At 51.2% G+C, this 20,104-nt stretch overlaps 1 protein-coding gene and 2 long non-coding RNA genes across 6 annotated transcripts; 1 reads left to right on the top strand and 2 right to left on the bottom strand.

Annotated features, from left to right (window-relative positions):
* Positions 1-7,130: 7,130 nt before the first annotated feature.
* On the bottom strand, positions 7,131-8,242 carry LOC120696180. The gene is made up of 3 exons (XR_005684035.1): positions 8,010-8,242; positions 7,262-7,904; positions 7,131-7,188 (listed from the first exon to the last, which is right to left on the bottom strand). It is a non-coding gene; the product is annotated as an uncharacterized LOC120696180 (long non-coding RNA).
* Positions 8,243-10,432: 2,190 nt separating this feature from the next.
* On the top strand, positions 10,433-15,940 carry LOC120689524 (serine/arginine repetitive matrix protein 1-like). Of its 4 annotated transcripts, XR_005681310.1 has the most exons (5): positions 10,436-10,615; positions 12,274-13,805; positions 14,020-14,238; positions 15,103-15,420; positions 15,497-15,940. XR_005681310.1 is itself a non-coding variant. In XM_039971833.1 (4 exons), the coding sequence occupies exons 2-4, from the start codon at positions 12,274-12,276 to the stop codon at positions 15,239-15,241; spliced, it is 1,887 nt and encodes a 628-aa protein (XP_039827767.1). In that variant the 5' UTR covers positions 10,433-10,615; the 3' UTR covers positions 15,242-15,936. The 4 variants fall into 4 exon arrangements, 3 of the variants coding, with proteins under 3 accessions (XP_039827767.1, XP_039827748.1, XP_039827755.1); XM_039971833.1 differs by having other exon boundaries at positions 10,433-10,615; positions 14,023-14,238; positions 15,103-15,936; XM_039971814.1 differs by having other exon boundaries at positions 10,434-10,615; positions 15,103-15,936.
* Positions 11,821-16,735, bottom strand: LOC120689546. Its single transcript, XR_005681315.1, has 3 exons — positions 16,299-16,735; positions 16,002-16,173; positions 11,821-11,997 (listed from the first exon to the last, which is right to left on the bottom strand). It is a non-coding gene; the product is annotated as an uncharacterized LOC120689546 (long non-coding RNA).
* Positions 16,736-20,104: the final 3,369 nt, after the last annotated feature.

Raw genomic sequence — 20,104 nt, 5'->3', positions numbered from 1 at the left:
AAACAGGCCGCGGCTAGCAGCGTGGCCGCGGCCGGCTCTAGCCGGGCTCAGAGCAGCTCCGGTGCGTCGTCGGGGGACGCAGGCCGGCGGAGGCTACTCCGGGGCGACGGGACCCTGGTCTCGGAGCCCGCCGCGAAGCGCCAGAGGTCTTCTGAGGGCGCAGGCCAAGGTAGCTCCCGGGCTGCCGGCCCCCACGGGCCCTCTGGCGCAACTGGACCACCACCATCGCCGCCGAGGAATTCATCGCGCCGGCAGCAAGAGCAGCAGCAGGAGGAGCAGCCGCAAGAGCAGCGGCAGCAGGCACGCGGACGGCAGCAGCAACAACAGGTGCGACCCCGGGTTGCGCCCATGCCGCAGCCGCAGGAACAGCAGCAACGGGTGCAGGCCCGGGTTGCGCCTGCATCGCAGCTGCACGGGCAACAACAGCAATAGCAACAGCAACAGCAGCAGCCACAAGAGAAGAGGCCCGGGCTCCGGGGACGCTGGGTACCCGGTACTGCTGGGTTAGTGTCATCCTGCTCTCCTTGCCTGCGCCAGTGTTCTGTTTGTTTTTTGTTGATGGCTTTTCTGCTTTGCTACCAGGGCTTCCCGCCCCAGCAGCGGGGGCGCCGGAGACAAGTGCCGCAGCGGAAGCCCCTACCTCCAGCTCCGGTCCTGTTGCAGAGGAGGAGTTGGAGGTGGTGTTTGGCAGACGGCTCCTGCAGCTCCAATCCCCGGAGGAGGATGCGACTCCGCTTCCTCAGGTGCTGTTGCGAGTTCGGCGGTCGATCGAGGAGGCAACCTCCTCCGCCGAGGCGGCCTTCCGGCGGGAGTGGTCTGCACTGGAGAGCGAGCGCCAGCGCCTCTCCGACTGGCACACCCGCCTGGAAGCGCACACGAAAGCAGAAGCCTCCCGCGCTGCGGAAGCTCGGTCGAAGCTCAAGTCGGACCAAGAGGCCTACCGAGCCAGCCTTAAGAAGGTGTTTGACCGAGAGCTCGCAGTGTCGACCCGGGAGAAATCCTTGGCGCAGCGGGAACAGGACTTCACCCTGGAGGTTGTTGGCTTCGCTGCTCAGCGGTCCGACCTCGAGGCTCAACTCGCAGTTCAACAGTCCGAGCTGGAGACTCGCAGGGAGGACCTCGAGTTCCGGAGGCAGGAGCTCGACGTCTTCTCTTCGACTCTACAGGGATGGCGCGAGCAACTGCAGGAGAGAGCCAGCCAGCTGGCTGCCGACGAGGCGGATCTGGAGGAGGGCCGGAAGTCCCTCGCTAAGCGGGAGGCCCACGCCACCGGCATAGAGAAGGAGCTCGGGCGCCAGCGAGACTCGCTCAAGAAGCAGAAGGCATCGGTGGAGCAGAGGGAGGCCAAGCTCGAGGAGAGGTCCCGCGAGCTCGAGGAGAGGTCCCGTGAGGTGGAGGTGGCCAAAGCGACCCTGGACACCCGGGTGCAGGAGGCTGTCCGGAGGCGGTCCAGAAGCACCAGGAAGACCAGCGCGCTGGAGCTCAGCGGATCGCTGACTGGGCGGCCGAAGCGAGCCTCGCACTGGTGCCATTTGGAATGAGCCCGATCCAGGTGGCGGAGCCGCCAGCTTCGATAGCTGACGCCCTCCCAGTATTGAGCTCTGCTTCGGATAGGCTCCAGCGCCTGGGGCCGGTCCTTACTGGACAGCTTGAAACCGAGGGCCGCGAGCTGATCCGGATGGTGGCGGAGCACATCCTGACCTGTCTCCGGAGCCACGACCCGGCCATCTCGCTGGCGCCCGTGGTCGATGGCCCTGTAGCAGAGACGGAGGCCGCCGCTCGGGACAGCGTGCGGGAGGTCGTTGACTTCGTCGCCGCCTACTTCAAGCGAGAGCCTGCGGACCCTTAGGCTGGGGATTGTATCTTTTTTCCCTTTGCACTATGTAACAAACATTGTATTAGTTGAAAGTTTTTGAAATAGAAGAAACTTCAACTTAGCTGTTTGTCGATTGTTGATTTGCGGTATGCGGCACCCCGGCGCCCTGGCCCCCTGGCGGATAGGTTCAGTTGTTTGGACCTGTCTGCCACGTGAGCCGTAGAAGATACTCCGGACCTCCTTGGGCATAGGTGTCACATAGTTTGTAAGACGAGCAAGCGTCTTGTTCCCTGCGTAGCATACAGAACTACAGAGAGAAGAGTCAAATTTGCTTATATGGTAGCAAAGAAACTGCAACTTAGCTATTTGGCGCATGCAGAATCCATTCATGGTGTCTGGGACAAGGTGGATGCTCGGGCCCCCTGGGAGATAGACTCAGTTGTTTTGAGTCTGTCTACCATTGAAACCGGACCTTGGTCTGCATGAAGGCTTTGAAGCAGATGCCAGGACCCCCTGGTAGGTAGGCTCAATGGTTTGAGGCTTGCTACCACCCTAGAGGCGGCTTATCCTGTGTACCACTTCAAATTCACAGCTTAGTAGCAGGCCCGCGGGACTCATCCCTGACCAGTGCCAGGCTGGCGCAGGGTCCGGGGCTCAAGATGCGCAGGTCCAGGTCGGTCAGTGCTTGTTACAGAGTGGTGGAGTGCGTAGGCTTAGGGTCGGAACCAGGCTAAAGCGCTACGCAGGGCTCCGGACCATTCCAGGAAACAGCACGATCTTTCCGGACCTGGCTTCACTATCCCAGACCCTTCGCAGCAGTGGGTGAGGTCACTTTGCTGTGCTCGATCCTTTGAGATATAGTGCTGGACATGCCGTGTTGGACTTAGGAAGCCAGCTCTTGAGTTGGGGCGAGGTCCGGGCCCCTAATTACCCGGCTCCAGGTACTAGAGCACTCGTTACAGGGTGGTGGAGAGTGCAGGCTTTTGGGTACGGAACCAGCTAAGCGGCTACACTGGGCTCCAAACCGCCCCAGGAAACAAGTACCCGCTCCCCAGAGTAGGTCTCTAGGGGTCCGGACCCCTCTCCAGCAGCAAGAGGGTCCGGACCTGTACGGTAGTCCAGCAGCTCAATGCGGATCTTAGTTGCAGCAACAAGAGTGGAGGTCCCGCGGGGGTTAGAAAAAGGCGAAAATTCCGAGAATCGAAATACGTAATTTAGCTTTGACACAAAGATAGAACTAGGAGAAATTCTTTCCTTTGCAATCTCGATGTACATGGCTTGCACGATGGATGTCAGAGGCCGGGTTTATGAGGTCGGACCTCTACCGCTCTGAGCCGCGCGTTAGCCGACGGTGCGATGGATGCCAGAGGTCGGGTTTACGAGGGTGGCCCTCGACCGCTCTGGGCCGCACGCTGACTCTATCTTATTACAAAGGAAAAGTTATTTCCCTGCTCTGCCTAGGTGTAAAACTTACGCAGATGCTCTATGTTCCACGGGTTGGGTAGCGGCACTCCGTCTTCTGTGGCGAGGCGAACGCATCCGGGCCGGCATACCTCCGTAACCTTGAAAGGCCCCTCCCAGCTGGGGGAGAGTTTGTGGAGCCCCGCTCGGTTCAGGATCCGCCTGAGGACGAGGTCGCCAGCCCGGAGCTCCCTACTGTGCACGAACCGTTGATGATAGCGCCGGAGCGCTTGGTTGTAACGTGCATTTCGGATTGCTGCTCGCCACCTTCGCTCGTCAACGAAGTCCACGTCATCGCACCGCAGCTGCTCCTGCATGGATTCGTCAAAGGCCTGGACCCGTGGGGAGCCTAGGTGAATCTCTGGGGGAAGGCATGCTTCGGCCCCGTAGACCAGGAAGAACGGAGTCTCCCCGGTAGCTCGGCTGGGTGTGGTCCGGTTGCCCCATAGTACACTCGGAAGCTCGTCAACCCATTTGGCTCCATGCTTTCTCTCGGGCGGGGGATTGGTACCCCAGCCCCTTCTCCCCGGCCGCGGCCCCACTGTCAGGGGCCTTCTCCTTGCCGGCCCGCTGGCGAGGAGGGGGTGAGCCATCCTTAGAGGACTGCTCACGCCGCCCACTGACCCGTTTCGCGAGCTTTTGGATCTCGCGGCAGTCAGCAGCGCTGTGGCGAGCGGTGGGATGCACTGGGCATGAACCTCCGCTTCCACCTTGCGGGCGAGGGCGTTTGCCGTGTGTATTCTGGCCCCCAGCCGCTGCAGCCGCAGCCGGCGCCGCTGCTGGCGCTGCTGCTGCAACGACTGGTCCGCCGGAATGCGGCTCCCCGCGACCCCGGTTCTTCTTCTTCTTCTTGCCACCGCCCTGAGCGGTAGCACTGGAGCCACCAGCTTTGGTGTCTCCATCTTGGGGGGCTGAGTGCCATGCACGGCCCTCAGTGGCCCTGGCACACTTGTCTGCCAGGGAGAAAAGCGTAGTGACGCTTTCCACCTCATGCGTCGCCAGCTTCTCGAGCATCTTCTCATCACGCACCCCCTGGCGGAAAGCAGTAATAATAGATGCATCTGAGATACGAGGAATGGTACCTCGTACCTTGGTGAAGCGCGAGATGAAAGCCCGAAGCGTTTCCCCGGGTTTTTGCCGCACGGCGTGAAGGTGTGCCTCCACACCATGCTGCTGGTAGGCGCTGGCGAAGTTCGCTGTGAACCTCGCACAGAGCTCTTCCCAGGACTGGATCGTCCCGGGTGTGAGATTCATGAGCCAGGTTTGGGCTGGCCCAGACAAGGCTACATGAAAGTAGCTTGCCATGACGGCGCCGTTGCCGCCAGCTGCTGTGATGGCGGTAACGTACACCTGCAGGAATTCCGACGGGTTAGTAGTACCGTCGTACTTTTCCGGCAGGTGGGGGCGGAACTTGGGTGGCCACGCCACGGCGCGGAGGTGCTCCGCAAGCGCAGCACAGCCCACCCCGGCCACCGGTGCGCCCGACTGAATCCGGGCGTTCACCAGAGGCCTGGGTGCCGCCGCGTCCAGATCAGCATTGAGGTTGCGTCCCTCAAAGTTGAGACGGCGCTCTTGCGCCCTCTCGACAGCGATGCGGGCATCCTCCCCCGCGCGCCGGCGGTTGAGCTCCGCCCGCAAGTCTTCTGTTCGTGCACCCCTCATGGTAGGGGAGGGCACAGATGCCGATGCACCGCCCTGACGCTGGTGGTAAGGTACCACCGCGTTGCCAGGCGGAGGTCGTTGCCCAGTCTTTGCAGAACTGGGGGAGGCCTGAGCCAGATGGAGGAGACGATCGACGTCATCCCGCCACTGCCTCAGGGCGTCTGGCGAGGCTGCCTCAGCCGGGGGGTTGCGAAGCAATTCCCTAGCCGCTGCCAGCGCTCCGCCGCTCGCAGCCTGTGAAGGGACCCTTGACGGGCGCCCTGACTCTTGCCGGCGGGCGGCGCGCGCCACCGCCAACGGTGCCTGCTCCACAGGCACAGTTGCCCCTGGAGCAGGAACGCGAGAGGCATGTGGCGTGGAGGACGCCACCCCCTCCGTCATCTCCACGTCGTCTACGCGAACCATGGGGACGAAGAAGATGATGGAATGCGACCAGCCTTCCCCTACCTGGCGCGCCAAATGTCGTGGTCGGCAAACCACAGCCGGGTGGCGGAAGGCACCCGCCCTAGCCCAGAGGGTGTGTACTCAGGGGTTAGCTAGTCTTAGATCAATCTTCCTCAAGAACTCGATGAACACAGCAAGATTTAGAGTGGTTCGGGCCGCCGGAGCGTAATACCCTACGTCCACTGTGTGTTGTATTGCCTTCCCACGAGAGTGAGAAGGTGCGAGAGTTTCAGCCTGTCTGGATTGTGGAGATTGTCCTGTGCACAGCGGGCACCTCCCTTTTATATCTCAAGGGGGCGCGTACACGGCTGTTGGATCCCCGACAGGTGGGTCCAACGATGCGATATAAAATAACGGGGTGTTCATACATTATGGCGTTGCAGGCAATGGAGATCTCTCTCTTGGATTCCCTCGCCTGCTCCCGGAGCCCTTCGTCCATCATGTCCTAGCGTCTCGTCAGGTCAGGCCCGTCGTAGCTAGTGGCACCGCCCGTCACATAGCTTAAGCGGGTGGCGTAGCTTGCGGCGTAGGCGGCATGATGGAAAAGTGCCGTGCTGTCGTATCCATTTAATGCAGCAGTCGGGCTCTGCGCGGGCGCGGCTCAGGCGGCTCCACTGTGCTTCTTGGTAGTACGCGGCGCGCAGCGGGGCCTGGCAAAAGGCTGTCTTGTGTACCGCGGCGGCAGAGCACGCCTTGTCCATCGCATTAAATGCGGTAGGTGGGCGAGTCTTCCTGCGGAAGGCTTGCGCACGATCCCACGTCTCCGGGACACGTGGCGGCTCCGGACCCCTACATTGTGTGGGCGTCCGGACGGGCGCAGGAGGTCCCGGACCCCTATGGGGGTCCGGGCCCCGGCGGTCGGCACGGAGCTTCCCTTCTTTAGGGATACGTGGCGTCTCCGGACCCCTCCCCAGGCAGGGAGCGGGTCCGGGGCCGTTGGCCTAGTGAGGGGAGAGCCTGACCGGTGGGACCTGGCTACTCCGCCGTTCCCGCGCAGCTATGGACAACTACGCGGGTCCTGCCTTGCTGCAGTAAGAGTGGGTATCCCTGTTACAGGGTACCGACATATTCGGATACATATTCATCATAAGTACCTATTGGTGGTGGATACGATGAATGACCCATATCAGGAAGCTGGTGGTGCGATCCTGTAAACCGTTCAAATTATTTAAAATATTCATATAAATAAGAATAACATAATAAATTCGGGCTACGGATTAAGTATTTACCTTGCGTTCCTTCTGCTGTTGCCGTAGGGTAATACGAAGAAGGTCCCGCATCATATAACTGTTGTGATCCTATATGTCAATACAAAAGGAATTAGACTTCATACCACAATTAATTGAAATTAAGATATCGACTATATGTTTCCCGAAAGGTCGTGGTGGTGCCTGTGTTGGTTGAAATGACATCCCTGCAGCTGGTGCCATGGTACTAAATTGAGTCCCTCCGTGAGGTTGATAAGGTGGGTGTGCATCACCTGTATGGACTGAGAATTAATTGTTGGCCTCAATGTAGGAAGTTAGTAAGTATCCTCACGTACCTGGATAATGCTGCTGAGACCAATAAGGTGCTTGAGAAGACTGCTACTGTGTGGGACCACAAGGAAACGAGATCGAGGCTTGAGACGAACCGTACGAGTCATCGTACGATGTCCGGCTACCAAAGGCTTCAAGCATGGAATGGGCTCTTTGTGAAACTCGGGTCCAGGCCGACTCTTGCTCATTCCTATCCATCATAGATCCCGCTCGAATCCTCATCAAATTCGCCCTGGCATCTACGTCCATCAACCTACACATTTCAAACTGCAAGCAAAAAAAGAAAGACATTAACACTGTAATCCAAAGTATTTGAAAAGCGATGATAACTTTGACTCACCGCCCCAGCTAATGCCTCATCCCTATGTCGTGCGTAGCCATCCTGTGCTGTCGCAACATGCGGCTGTGGTTGCATGTCAGCATATATCAAGCGGCAACGAGTCTGAGGCTGTTACCAGCTCAGGTACGCCATGTACGAAGCCTCCGTGTGTGCAGGGGTCGCAAGCGCCACGTTCTCCTCTGCCTGGTCCCAGCCATCGACCCAAGGCTTCACCCTTGTCACCCACATGTTGGAGAAGAGTTGCCCAGTCCTCGACAAACTAAATTTTGAAAACAATTTAGTCAAATATGATTAGTTAAGTATACAATGCATAGTCACTGAAGTAGTATATGAATTGTTAACTGTGGTCATGGCGTTCGACCCGATCCAATGCTGACGGCACAGGATACAACTGCCTTTGACCGAACTGTCTCCTGACTCTGTCCGGGCAGTGAGCCTCAATGTAAACGTCGTACACCAATGCTGTAGTTGTCATGCAAAAGGCCAGGTCCTGAAAGCAAACCGAAGATATCCCGATCGGTGCACGAGTGTTTATAGCCAACTCGGAGTAGGGCTCCCACACGACGTCTTCAGGTGTCAACCGATCAAACTCAGCCACAAAATCAGGATAGGCCTGACGAGACTGTATGTGGGCCCATCTCTTCTGCACAAAATTAATAATAATATGTACAAATAAGAAATACAAAGAGGATAAAACAAAGCAACAGAATTGCCAACAGAATAGTACGAGTAGCAGTCATTTCCGTACCTGACGAGCGTACCAGAGAGTCCCCATGGTGGGCCTATCGTCCTCGGTGTCACCGTACATATCCAGCTCATATGGTGATTGGTCGACAAGCGGGCGACCAATTGCTATCCTCTCGTACGACCAAAGCTGTAGCAGAATCGGACATCCTGTAAGAATTGCATTGTGCTTATTTTGCACCGATGCCTTGCAGAGGCCACGGTACGTGACTGCAAGTACCGCTGAACCCCAACTGTATTGAGGCATTTCTTCCACAGCTGCCTCTGCGATCTCCTGTGCGTAAGGCACAAACACCCTATCCACATAGGCCCCGTGTGAGTTGTTGAACATTATGTATCCAAACAACCACAACAGGTATGCCTCAAGGGATCGAGTGACGCTATCATCATCAGCATCATGTGCCAAATTGTTGGGCTGCATAGATAAGATGAACATTTATGAGTACGAGATCAATTATAAAATAAAACCATAACTGCACTAGTCAAAAGCATAACTCTAACATTAATCGTAACAAAACAAAGTATGTACCTGAAACTGCAGGATCCATGCCTTGGCAGGCCCTGTTGCTTTTGGGTGCTCTTCTACATCAATCGCGATGTCAATATTTACAAAACGCTCTTCTAGATCGCCCAACCACGTAGGCGGGACGACGTGAGGCCCTACGGCATCCCCACTGATAGGAAGACTCAGCAGCATCGCAATGTCCTGATGGGTCGGTGTCATCTCCCCACAAGGGAGGTGGAAGGTGTTTGTCTCAGGCCTCCATCTATCAACCAGAGCCGTCAGTAGGGACCTGTCCAGCTTTACTGAACCACTCTCAGCAAGACAACATATAGTAAGAAGACCAGCCTCACTCAACCTGAAAAATAGAACGATCAAAGGTAAGTACATTATGTACGAAACGTATACGAAACAAACATATTCTTAGAAACATAATCCGACGACATATCACCTGGGCACCCATCGTGGGTCAACAGGAACAAACTCCGCTGGTGGACGTGGACGCAGCACGTTGAGTTTCACGCGCTGAACCACTGCAAGGAAGGACCGGTGCGACGAGTCTATGACTCCGTCAAGTAGAGCTGGCGTATCTTCGGCCATACCTAACACAAAAAATATAAGTTTTCTGCATTTTCTATAATTTTCCTGCATTTTCTACAAATTTTCTGCATTTTTCTACAATTTATCTTAAAGTTTCATAAACTTTTCTAACATTTTCTTGCATTTCCTACAGTTTTTTACAATATATTTTAATAAATATATTTTTCTAATATTTTCTAAATTTTTCTGCATTTTCTACAATTTATCTTACATTTTCATAAACTTTTCTAACATTTTTTTGCATTTTCTACAATTTCTGACTATTTCTCAAAATTTTTTCTCGTATTAAACAACTAATCAATACCACAAAATTGGTTGGTAAACCTAATTGGTTTTTCTTAAAACTAATCTTAATTCTACCTAAATTATATTAAAAACATTACTTAAATCACTAAAATACCATTAATGCTGCATACGCTAATTATAGAATTAAACATACAAATAATTTAGATCGAGAAAGTTGAGAAATATTTATTACCTGCGATTACGATCCAAAATCTGGCAGGGTTTCGCCGTTACAACTCCCTCCCTCACCCCTCCTCTCTCCCTCCCGCTCTTTGGATGTCGTGGGAAGCAAATGAGGGGGGAGGAGGAGAGAGAAGCATTTATACAGTGGTGGGGAGCCTGCCGCCCCCCTGCCGGGCGGCAGGCTCCCACCAAAGGCGTCCGCGCAAATAATTTTTTTATTTACAAATAAATCCCTGCCACCCTCCTGCCGGGCGGCCGCCCCCTAGAGGGCGGTAGGGATACAAAACTGTAAATTGTAAAATTAAAAATATATTTCTATAAAAAATATTTTCGAAAAATATAAAAATAAAAAAGACGCCGCCTTTGACTTTCCCCAGCCGGACACGACCGACGAGATGGAGGCTGGGCCCTCGCAGGCCTCCGGCCCGATATTGTGTAGTGCTTTGTAACTTGAAAGGCCCATCGAAGCCTCGCTTCTCCTCTCCGGCCCAGGAATACATCACGTGCAGGTAGGTTCCCGGCGCCGCACGTTTTCCTCCCTCGCGATCGACGGTTACGGTCACCGCGTGGCTGGCCACCCACCGGCCACCCACCGGCCACCGGCCGCGTACCCGAGCCGCTGGTCGGCGGGCCCCGCTGTGCCGGGGCGCTGACCGGGCCCACCGCGCGGCCATATCACCTCACCTCACTCGCACGCAGTCACGCGCACCGCGGCGCAGCGGCATCCCTCCCAAAACCGCCCCACCACACCACGCCGCTGCAGTTGGGTCACTGCCACGTGGGCCCCACGCGTGCAGGCCCCACACGCAGTGACTCAACTGCACGGCGGCCAACTGCAGCGGAGCCTCGTCCCACACCACGAGCCCTCCGTTTCGTACGGGCCCCCAAAAATCTCAACCCGTCTCTCTCTCTCTCTCCTCCCTTCTCTCTCCTAACCGAAGAGAAGAGGGGGGGCGAAGAAAACCTCGCGGCGCGCGAGGGATCGCGGGAGGCGGAGGACCCGCGGTCGGTGGAGGTGGCTCGCGCCGGCGCCGTGCGAGGTGAGCGCTCCGCTTCCCCACGACCCGGCTCGCTCGCTCGCTCGCTCGGAATTGGGGTCGGGATCCGGTGCCGGGGGTGGGGCCTTAGATGCGGCGGCGGGCTCGATCCGGGCGGCGCTGGGTCGGACGGAACCCTGGATCAGACGCCGTGGCTCGTCTGTTGCGTAGGCGCAGACGTGGTGAATTGTTGGGATTGGGTCTCATTGTTGCGCTTGGTTGATCTGTGTGAGAAGCGGGAGTGAGGATCTGGGTGAGGAATCGGGTCGGAATTTTCCGATTTGCCACTTGAGGTCATCCAATTCCACTCACTGGAATCTCTGGTACTCTGTGCAGTTAATTTTTCACTGGTTACTGTTTTTGGGAATATGCTGGGGGCTAGGCCGTAGGCATTGTCGTGTGTAGGCGTGGGAACGGTATTAATGTGGTCGGTATTACTGTTTTTGTTCACATAATGAACGTTAAGCTTATCGAATACAAGCTGGAACTCACCATAAACCAACCTATTGCTGTATTGCAGGGTGTTTTTTAACAGATTATCCTAAATGCCTTTTGTGAACATCTCCTAATGTTTTATTGCCAATTACTTCGACATATAGAAGTGGAAGTGTGGAAATGTACTTTGGCTTGTGGAATTGAGTGAGTTTTTCTTTAAAAAATTTTGTACCTGAACCCTTTGATTTTTTTAGAATTTTGTTGCGACCAGTGAAAAGTAGTAAAAGGCTTGTTGGTTTGTTCTCTGATATTTACTGCCTAATTTTGACTGGAGACGCCTTTTAAATATCATTGTTGCATTTGTATAATTCTGATTGTAGAACTGACAGGGCTTTAGATTTGGAATCACTATCCTGTAGTATCTTTCATGAAACATAGTGCTAAGTTCAAGTCACGACTGTTTCTCTGTTTGTGGTTTGCCGAACACATGTTGACACACCTGGCTTAGTTTATTTGACCTTCACTGTAGTATTTCTGGTGCTGCACTTGTGGCGCAATGTAGTCTTAACCTGCTGTTCTAACAGTCAGCATGCCTGCCTGGTTGCCCTGTAAAATGACTTATGAAGTTCTGAAGCGTTATTATGATCTAAATGGTGGGAGTATATAAGCTTGATAAAATACGGTTTAGAAGACTTCAGATTCACTTGATCATATCAGAAGCATCCCTCTCCCCTTGTCCCCCCCCCCCCCCCCCCCCGGTACCCTGCAGAGAAAGAACACCAGTACAAATAATTGCCTTTGCCTTTCCTTTCACTTCATAAGTAATCCCATGTATTTTTATTTTTGGTTAACATACTCTGTAGTTTTTGTTAAGGTCTGTTTTTTCTTCAAGCATAATGCAAACCTGGGTACTTTTAAGCTAAGGGATTGGGTATGTCTCCACAAATTGCCTGCAAGAGGAAATCAGCATCATTTCAAAATAACTTGAATCATATTTAATAAATTTTGAAATATGAAGATGCTCGTAGGTATTTGACATTAGTTCCTATGAATTAATCCGGCGCACAGGACGCCTACAAGGTTATAAGTTTGCTGTTTCAGTTATGTTAGTTTGTATCTATTGTTCTCATGCTATTTTAGGGTGCATTGAGCTATTCAGATGTATAATCGATCAAGTTATATTATATTCTCATGCTATTCAAATATATTCTTTGCTTAACATTCAGATGGAGTACATATCCCCTGAGAGAAATCTGGAGGGGACTTGTGGAGATCCTGGGCCATTATTTGAAGACCAAGATAGTAGCCTGTTGGACCACTTGGATTATCAGGGAGGAGGAATTCCACAGCATGAGTCTCCAACACTGAATGATGGACTTTTAGTTGATCCAGCTGATGCAATTCCATATTTATCCACAGACTCTCTGCCCTTCATGAATGATCAAATCACATGCAATGTTATGAAATCTGCTTCAACTAGTCCAGAATCGTCGCTGAAGCAGCTTCAAGAACCTCTTAATGTAGAGTCTGATATACAGAATAATGCATCTGACCAAAATATTCACAATAGCAACTCTGTAGAACAGGCCACTTCTGTGGACTGTGATGTACATCAGAACACAGAAGTGATTGGTGCAGTGCTGCCTCCAGAGCTTCCTGAAACCAATGGCACTGATACATCAAACTTTCAACCAGAAGCTGCATATTCGGATGTGTATCATGGTGACTCTTTGTTAACTGAAAATAGTACTAAGGATTGCCAGCTTAACAATAGCAGTGCTGATGATGACGAAATTCCAAACTCTCCTGTGCTTCAGTTGGAAAATGAGGACATGGAAAAGTTACATGAGACTTCTCACAATGAAAAGAGTGGGTCAGAGGATGATCAAATGAATGGTAGGAAATCTAGCCCCATTGATGGTAGGGACAAAGAGAACTTTAACACTTCAGCTGAACAACCTCCCTCTTGGGTACGTATAGAGCAGGAAAATCCTGGTACTAGAAATGGCAGTTCGACTCCAGATAATCGTTTTGATTCGCCTCCTGACAGGTTTGCTAGACTGGAAAGGGACACACCGTCCCCTGATGGGAGGGTGTCCCCTGATAGGTTCACAAGACTAGAAAGGGATACACCGTCTTCAGATGGAAGGGTATCTCCTCCAGTCAGAAGTCCAAATGCCCATCATTCTGAGAAGATGGAGTCAAAGCGCCATGCCAAAGATGTTGCTGATTTAGCTCATGCTGAAAGCCCACCAGAAAGACATCGGTCCCGATCTTCTGAAAAGCATGATCCCAACCGCAAAAGAGTTTCTTCAAGGGAGTTGTCTCCGCACGGACAGAAAAGACGGAGAGAGTCGCGACATGGTGATCGGTCACCACGGCGAAGATCTGCATCTCCCCGAAGAAGATCTACGCCCCCTAGAAGATCTATATCCCCTCGAAGAAGATCTATATCCCCTCGAAGGTCCTCACACAAGAGGGACTCACCAAAGAGGGGAGGCTCGCCTAGAAGGAGGCACTCACCTAGGAGGAGGGAATCACCGAGGAAGAGAGACTCACCAAGGAGGAGGGAATCACCGAGGAAGAGAGACTCACCAAGGAGGAGGGATTCACCAAAGAGGAGAAGGGACTCCCCAAGGAGGAGGGATAAGTCAAGATCAAGGTCACCTTCAAGAAAACATGATAGACATAGAAGGGGACATGATAGATCTCGGTCAAGGTCTCCCCACTCAAGGGATCACCACAGACGATCTCCAAGGTGATTCCTTGCCATGAGTAACTTACAGACTACTGAAATTATTAACTACTTTAAATGATTGCACCAGGTTCATGTTTGTAATTAGATGCTGTCTGGCCATGCGTCCTTGATAGAATTTTTGTTTTGCTTGTACTTATATTGTATTTACTTTGTGTTCACCTATTATGTTTTCTGCCTTCTAGTTTATTTTCTTCTGTTTGTTTCGATGTTGTAGAAGGCATTCACCAAGGCGCAGATCACCCTCATCAAGCCATCGGCATCGTTCACCAAGAAGACATTGGTCACCACCTGCCAACAGGAAGACTGGACTGGGTAAGCCTGGAAAGAATCTGTTCATTGCAGGATTTAGCTATGCCATCACCGAGCGAGATTTGGAGAAGAAATTTTGCAAATTTGGACGTGTAACAAGTGCACGTGTTGTCCGTGATAAACGGTACTTACTTCCATATCCTGTCAGCTTTCCTTTGGTACTGTTTTCAACAACCTTTCGTGCAAATCTTCTGGTTTCAGCACTTCTAATATTATTGTTTCATAGGGTAGTGTTATCATTGGATGAGACACCTTTTTCTGTGCAACTCAAGCTCATATTTTGTTTATGATTTTTTTCTAGATTGCACCTTACTGAAAGAGTAATGGATAGCTCAAACATGAGAATTAGCTAGGCTACCCTGTGATTTGTGAAGCTTTTGCAAATTTGAATAGAATCCTTTTGGGTGATTTATGAAGCTGTGGCGCAAATAAAGTATTAAATAGTGTAGTCATTTAAACGATTCTTCTAGTTTGGTTTCTATATTTCAACCCGCTAGAATAAGAAGTTCCACATCGGTATACAAGTCTGTTATTTCTAAGCTCCTTGTAGTTTTGCATGTTGACTGATCTTGATGGGAGTTTTTTTTTTCTTGGCTACATGTGTAACTTAAAACACAATAGTGGTTTCTGCTTTTGTGAAATGATACAAAAAGAAAACTGTACTTTTACATTAGAGCAAATTGCAACTGAGCAGTCTTGTTCTGCTGGCAATACCCTTGAATGACTATGCATTTCCTTTGATGATTCACTGTACTTACAGCTCAGTATGCAAGAGTGTAATTGTAAAATTTATTCTGCCAAATCTACTAAAAACTTTAAGCAGTTCAGTCATTGGAGTTCAGCCAAATCTATTTGCTCGGATGAGTGCTTTGGTACTTTTGTGCATTGATGGATTTACTGGTTTTCAGAACCGATTATTTTGCATTTGTACTCTGATATGCCACTTGGTTAGAGTGAAGTTACTCAATACTGTTTTTGTTCCTTATAGAACTGGAGATTCCAGGGGCTTTGGATTCTTATCCTTGGAGAAGGATGAGGATGCTGATGCAGCAATTCGTGCTTGTGACGAGACTGAGTGGAATGGTAGGATCATTCTTGTGGAGAAGTCGAAGGCACCTACATGGTGAATCATCCACCTTGGAGCTCGTACACCACCTTGGAGCTCCATGTACCATTGTTCAAGAGGGACCTCATTGCTCACTTTGCACAGATTTTACTGCTCAGAAAACGTAACCTATTATCGGTATGACATACTCGGTTCATGTCGCAAGATCACCTGAACCTGGCTTTTGATGCTGTACTAGGAGTAAGAGTAATAATGCACTTCCTTGCTGACAGTTATAAAAGAATAAGATGTAACGTCACGCCTTAGCTTGTTTCAGGGTCCTGATGCTGATAAGAGGGACTTAGTGGGTACTACCGTTTAGTGTCTGCAACCTCTACACCTGAAATGCAATACTGTGCCTGTTGGTGAGCTATCAGTACCCTTCTTCGACTTCGTCTTGGACTTGGGTTCGCTGACGACACAAGTCAATACCAGGAGATTCAAGCTTGTGAGGCTGTTACTAGTCAAGGATTAAGTTAGTAGTTTAATAATCGATATATATAGGCTTCATATGTTTGCATCCTCTGAGTGAGGGGTTTAACAAGTGCCCTATAGTTTGTGTTTTGAATTCCAGATGGTTGGTGTTAAATATGGTCAGCGCGTTTAGACTCATCATGCCTTTTTCTGCTGACATGGTTTTTCTGCCTGTACACTTGAACCCAGATATATCTGTCTGCCCCCGCGAATCGAATTTGACCTTGGATACCAGTTTTCATTTGTTTGGGTGGCTGTGTCGTGTGTGTATATGTACGTTCAATATTTTTATGCTCACTCTTTGTTACCTGTTTGGCTCGTTGGCGCAATTATGGCGGTTGATCCTGAGATATTTTCAGTTCTTCTCGACGTTGACAACTCGATCTTGAAGGACCAAATCCTTTTGCAATGCATGGTCACATGCGGCGGAATTGTTTTTTTTTCCAAGACAATGTGTAGTGTATGCCCCTCCGGGACCCCCTGTCGTGGTGCAGTTGACTAGTATTATTGTAGGCAAAGGAGGCTGGCGGTTTGCTTGTAGTGGGAGCAGAGGCCAATTGCAAGGAAGCAGGTTTGGAAAAGGAAGAGAAGGGGCGGTTGCTCACCTTATTCTTCTAATCTTGTCCGGCCAACGAAGGGTTGGTGTTGGCGGTTGCTCGCTTCATCAGGGTCAGCTATTTGGTGGTTGCTAGGGTTTCGAAGAGGAGATGGCCTTTGGGCGGCAGACCGGCAGGGGAGGTGGTATTGGCCTATTGGCGAGTTGTGGCCACGAGTGAGGATCTACTAGTCAGTAGAGTACTGGGGCCCCCTCGTGTTTTTTCAGTTGACAATCTTGCATCACTCGATCAAGATGGATTTGCATTAACCGTTATATGGTGAAGACACACGCGAAGGACTTCTGGGCGAGTATGCATCGAACTGGAAGGCATGAAGACATCATCATCTCATCAGTCCAGTTTCACGCGCCACCGATTTGCGCCACAAAGCAGAGCTTGACGCGTCGCACGTTGCTCGCCAGTGGAGTGGACAACTGCCCCCCTTCTTATCTGAACTGAATGCGAGAGCTGGCTGGGCGAATGAAACCATGAACTCCAGCTACTCCACATAAAATAGACTTAATAGTAAGTAGTAGCATTCTGAAAAATGGTTTTCTCCTTCGTTGCTCTGATGTGTCCTTCCGGTACTACTATCGAACATCCTACTCTGTCCGAAAGACGGTGCCTTTTGCAGATAGAAATGAATCGCTAGTACACAATGTTAACTGAAGCTAGAATGCACACAATATCAACTGAATCCAGAGCAAACTCTTCAGCAGGACCACGATAACAATCGTTCAAAAAAAAATTAAATCGTTCGAAAAAGGACCATGATAACATTTTAATACAACACCGATATGGTACAAGGGTGGACATGGAATCAGATTCAGTAACCATTTATGCCACCGCTCAATCCACATGCATTGATGGGAGCGCCCAGTCGTGCATAAATAAATACTAAATAAATTCCGCCGGTCGAGTTCGTTGGGTTTAATTTTTGGGTTGCCGGTCGGCGAGATATCATCCTCACTGTCAAATCTTGGCGCCCGCCGCGGCAAGGATGGCGCGACCGGTGAGTAAAAAAACAACGAGCGTCCAAATCGCGGCGCCAGACCGGCCCCTAATCCCACTCCCACCCACCTCAACAAACTTTGTTTTTACAGGGCACTTTTGTCTCTTCTCCCACTAGGCCCCTAGGAACAATCATGGTGCCACACTTGGACAGGGCCATCCTACCAACTTCACTTCTGTTTAGGGCACCCGTAATAGTACAGAGAGCATGTTCTCGTAACATCAGCCATGTAGCATAGTATACTAGCCTCACAGCACATTTTTTTAACTTAAAAGGCAGAAGCGCTGCCGGATCGTATTTGAAGAAAAAAGCGGGTTCTTGCAATAGTTTGATTACATAAGTAACTAGAAAACTCAAACTCTTACAAACGAGATCCTCCCAACACATTTACTGTACCATTTGTTGCTAAATTTTGATGGCGCGCCTATTAGAACTTTTTAATCTCATTCTTTCCGTTTCTCCCCCATCTTCCCTGAGCACTCCACGGCAAGATGGGCCCGCTCACGTGGAAGTCTTCCTCGAATGGTAACATGGAGCCCTTGTTTTTTTTTGAAAAGAGAAATTTTATTGATCTTAGACAATTATATCAAGATGATACAATTATATAAAATCCATCCCGGTCTCTGCATAACTAAGATGCACACAGTCTATGAAAAAAAAACAAAAAAAGAACATCATGACCTAAAGATCATGCCGCAGCAAACTACCACAAGCGACTTCACCTTCATCCGCTTCGCAAACCAAAGCAGCTCTTGGACTATGAAGTAGGCTCCCGAGACAACGCCTCCAACGAGGAAATGGCACGCGCACGTGCCGACATTGCAGTGACCCAACCAATTAAGGCCAGATCAAAGGTTTTCACCTGAGGGAGTAATTCATCTTAATCCAAACAATGCCTTCAACAAGGTCACTGCCAGGTTCAACCAATTAAGGTCAGACCTAAGAATTTCTTCTCGGAACAGGTGAATTAGTAACAAGTACCACCACGACAAAGTCACATCGTGTTGCTTCCTCCTTCTTACCAGGCCAATGCTTCCATATAGACCAGACCTGACCCACTTTAAACGGCCACTAACTCCAAATCCGGCAGACCATCTGAATTCGTAACCTAAGATACCATGCTGCAAAGTAGCCACTGGGTACCCGTGCATAATCCACCAGAACAAAGTGCAGATGAAATCCGTCTTCGAGTAAAAGAATTCGCGAATGAAGCCATGACTCATGTCTCTTGGTCTATATGAAAACAAAGGCGAAATTGAAGATATCATCACCAGAAGTAGTTGCAAAGTCCGGAGCCCCGAAGGAGTCACCACTGGAGGCCAAGCCGACGTCAAATATGCATCCGGGAGCCCCAAAGCCACCCATTGCGAACCACACGGAACTGCCAAAGCGGCTGGGCGCTGGGAAGAACGAGACCTCCATGCTGCATCGGAAACGCCGGTGAGATCACCCAAGAGGTCACCTCCAACTCCGTGAAGCCAGCACCACCACGCCTCAATGCCTTCCGTGCAAGCCCCCCACCGAGGGCACCGTCCCGTGCCCCGGGGCTGCTGGATCCGGATGCGAACCCAGCGCTGCCCGGGCCACCGCACCGACGGCAGCCGGCCGTGGCTGCAACGAAGACCCGCTCCGATGGGATCCCACGAAGACGGGGCCGCAGAGCCGGCGGTGCCAGATTCGGATCCAGCCGCGCCGCAGACCTGCTGGAGTCGCACGCCCGCCGCCGCCGTGATCGGTCGCGCGCGGGCGGCCCAGCGACGCAGCGGCGCCGCCTTGCCCGCCGCGGGTGCCAAACGAGGGACCTCTGACTCCGTGGCCACCGGATACGGCAGACCCACCTAAAGCCGGCAGCCATCGCGGGCCACTCGCGAGACCTCCCAGATCCTCGCGAGCCACTCCCATACGCGAGGAAAGGACCCTGCCGCCGCCGTCCTAGGAGGGACACGGACTTCCGGACCCCTGCTCAGGCAGTGGCGAGGTGTGGACGAGGTTGAGGAGGGGTGGCGGCGGTGTTGGCCTGGGTGCCGCCCGTGGAGCCCTTGTAGAGAGCTAACCTAACCCCATTGCGGGTAGCTTAGCCAAAAAAGAAAACAAAGAAAAAGAAAAAAAAGAAAAAAAGAAAGGCAAAGGTTGGAAGGTAATTGTCATGACTAGACGAATATTAAAGTTGTGAACAAGATCAGTATCACAACTTGATGGGAATTTAGGCATCGATAGAAAGCACAATATGCATCGATTGTCTATAAGAGTGCACGTCACCAGAATTTTAGATGGCAAACCAACATTCCGTTGAGCGCCAAAAGAAACGTTGTGGGTGCATGTGCTTTTCTACGTTTTTCTAATCTCTCCCTCACATGGCTTTTTGCCACCGATAAATATCTTTGCAATCAGACAGGAGACGGGGGCACGTACGGTGGGAAATGTCGGTCCCAACGAAAGCTAGGGGTGTTACAATGCTTTATCAGAGGCTAAGAAGTGGATAGTGCCTCCCTTATTACTAGGAGGAGAGTGTGGTAAATGGGGTTTAAGATACCAGAGCTTTAGGAACCGATAGGTGGATTGATCTTGATGAAAGATGAGTCATCCATTTCTAGAATCTATGACTCTACCTAGGGACAATATTTGATATCAAGACATGCATATCTCCTAGACTTGTCGTAAGTGATAGCAGTCGAGCACGTGTATGATTGGCATAGTGCTACAGGTAGTATCTTCTATTAGCTTATACTCCCTCTGTTCCAAAATGTAGCTTGTTTTGATTTTTCTAGATTTATAGTGTTTGTTATGTATCTAGATATAGCAT

The sequence above is a fragment of the Panicum virgatum genome, chromosome 2K, assembly GCF_016808335.1.
Source record: "Panicum virgatum strain AP13 chromosome 2K, P.virgatum_v5, whole genome shotgun sequence".
Taxonomy (NCBI): Eukaryota; Viridiplantae; Streptophyta; class Magnoliopsida; order Poales; family Poaceae; genus Panicum; species Panicum virgatum.
Note: the sequence above shows the minus strand (reverse complement) of the source record. Positions and strands in the feature narration are given on the sequence as shown.

What these genes read in the sequence shown, in the direction of transcription:
- LOC120689524 (XM_039971814.1), top strand. Translation starts at nt 12,274, where the DNA reads ATGGAGTACATATCCCCTGAGAGAAATCTGGAGGGGACTTGTGGAGAT. An exon ending in CACCACAGACGATCTCCAAG is followed by an intron (nt 13,806 to 14,019) that starts GTGATTCCTTGC and finishes TCGATGTTGTAG; the next exon opens with AAGGCATTCACCAAGGCGCA. An exon ending in CGTGTTGTCCGTGATAAACG is followed by an intron (nt 14,239 to 15,102) that starts GTACTTACTTCC and finishes TGTTCCTTATAG; the next exon opens with AACTGGAGATTCCAGGGGCT.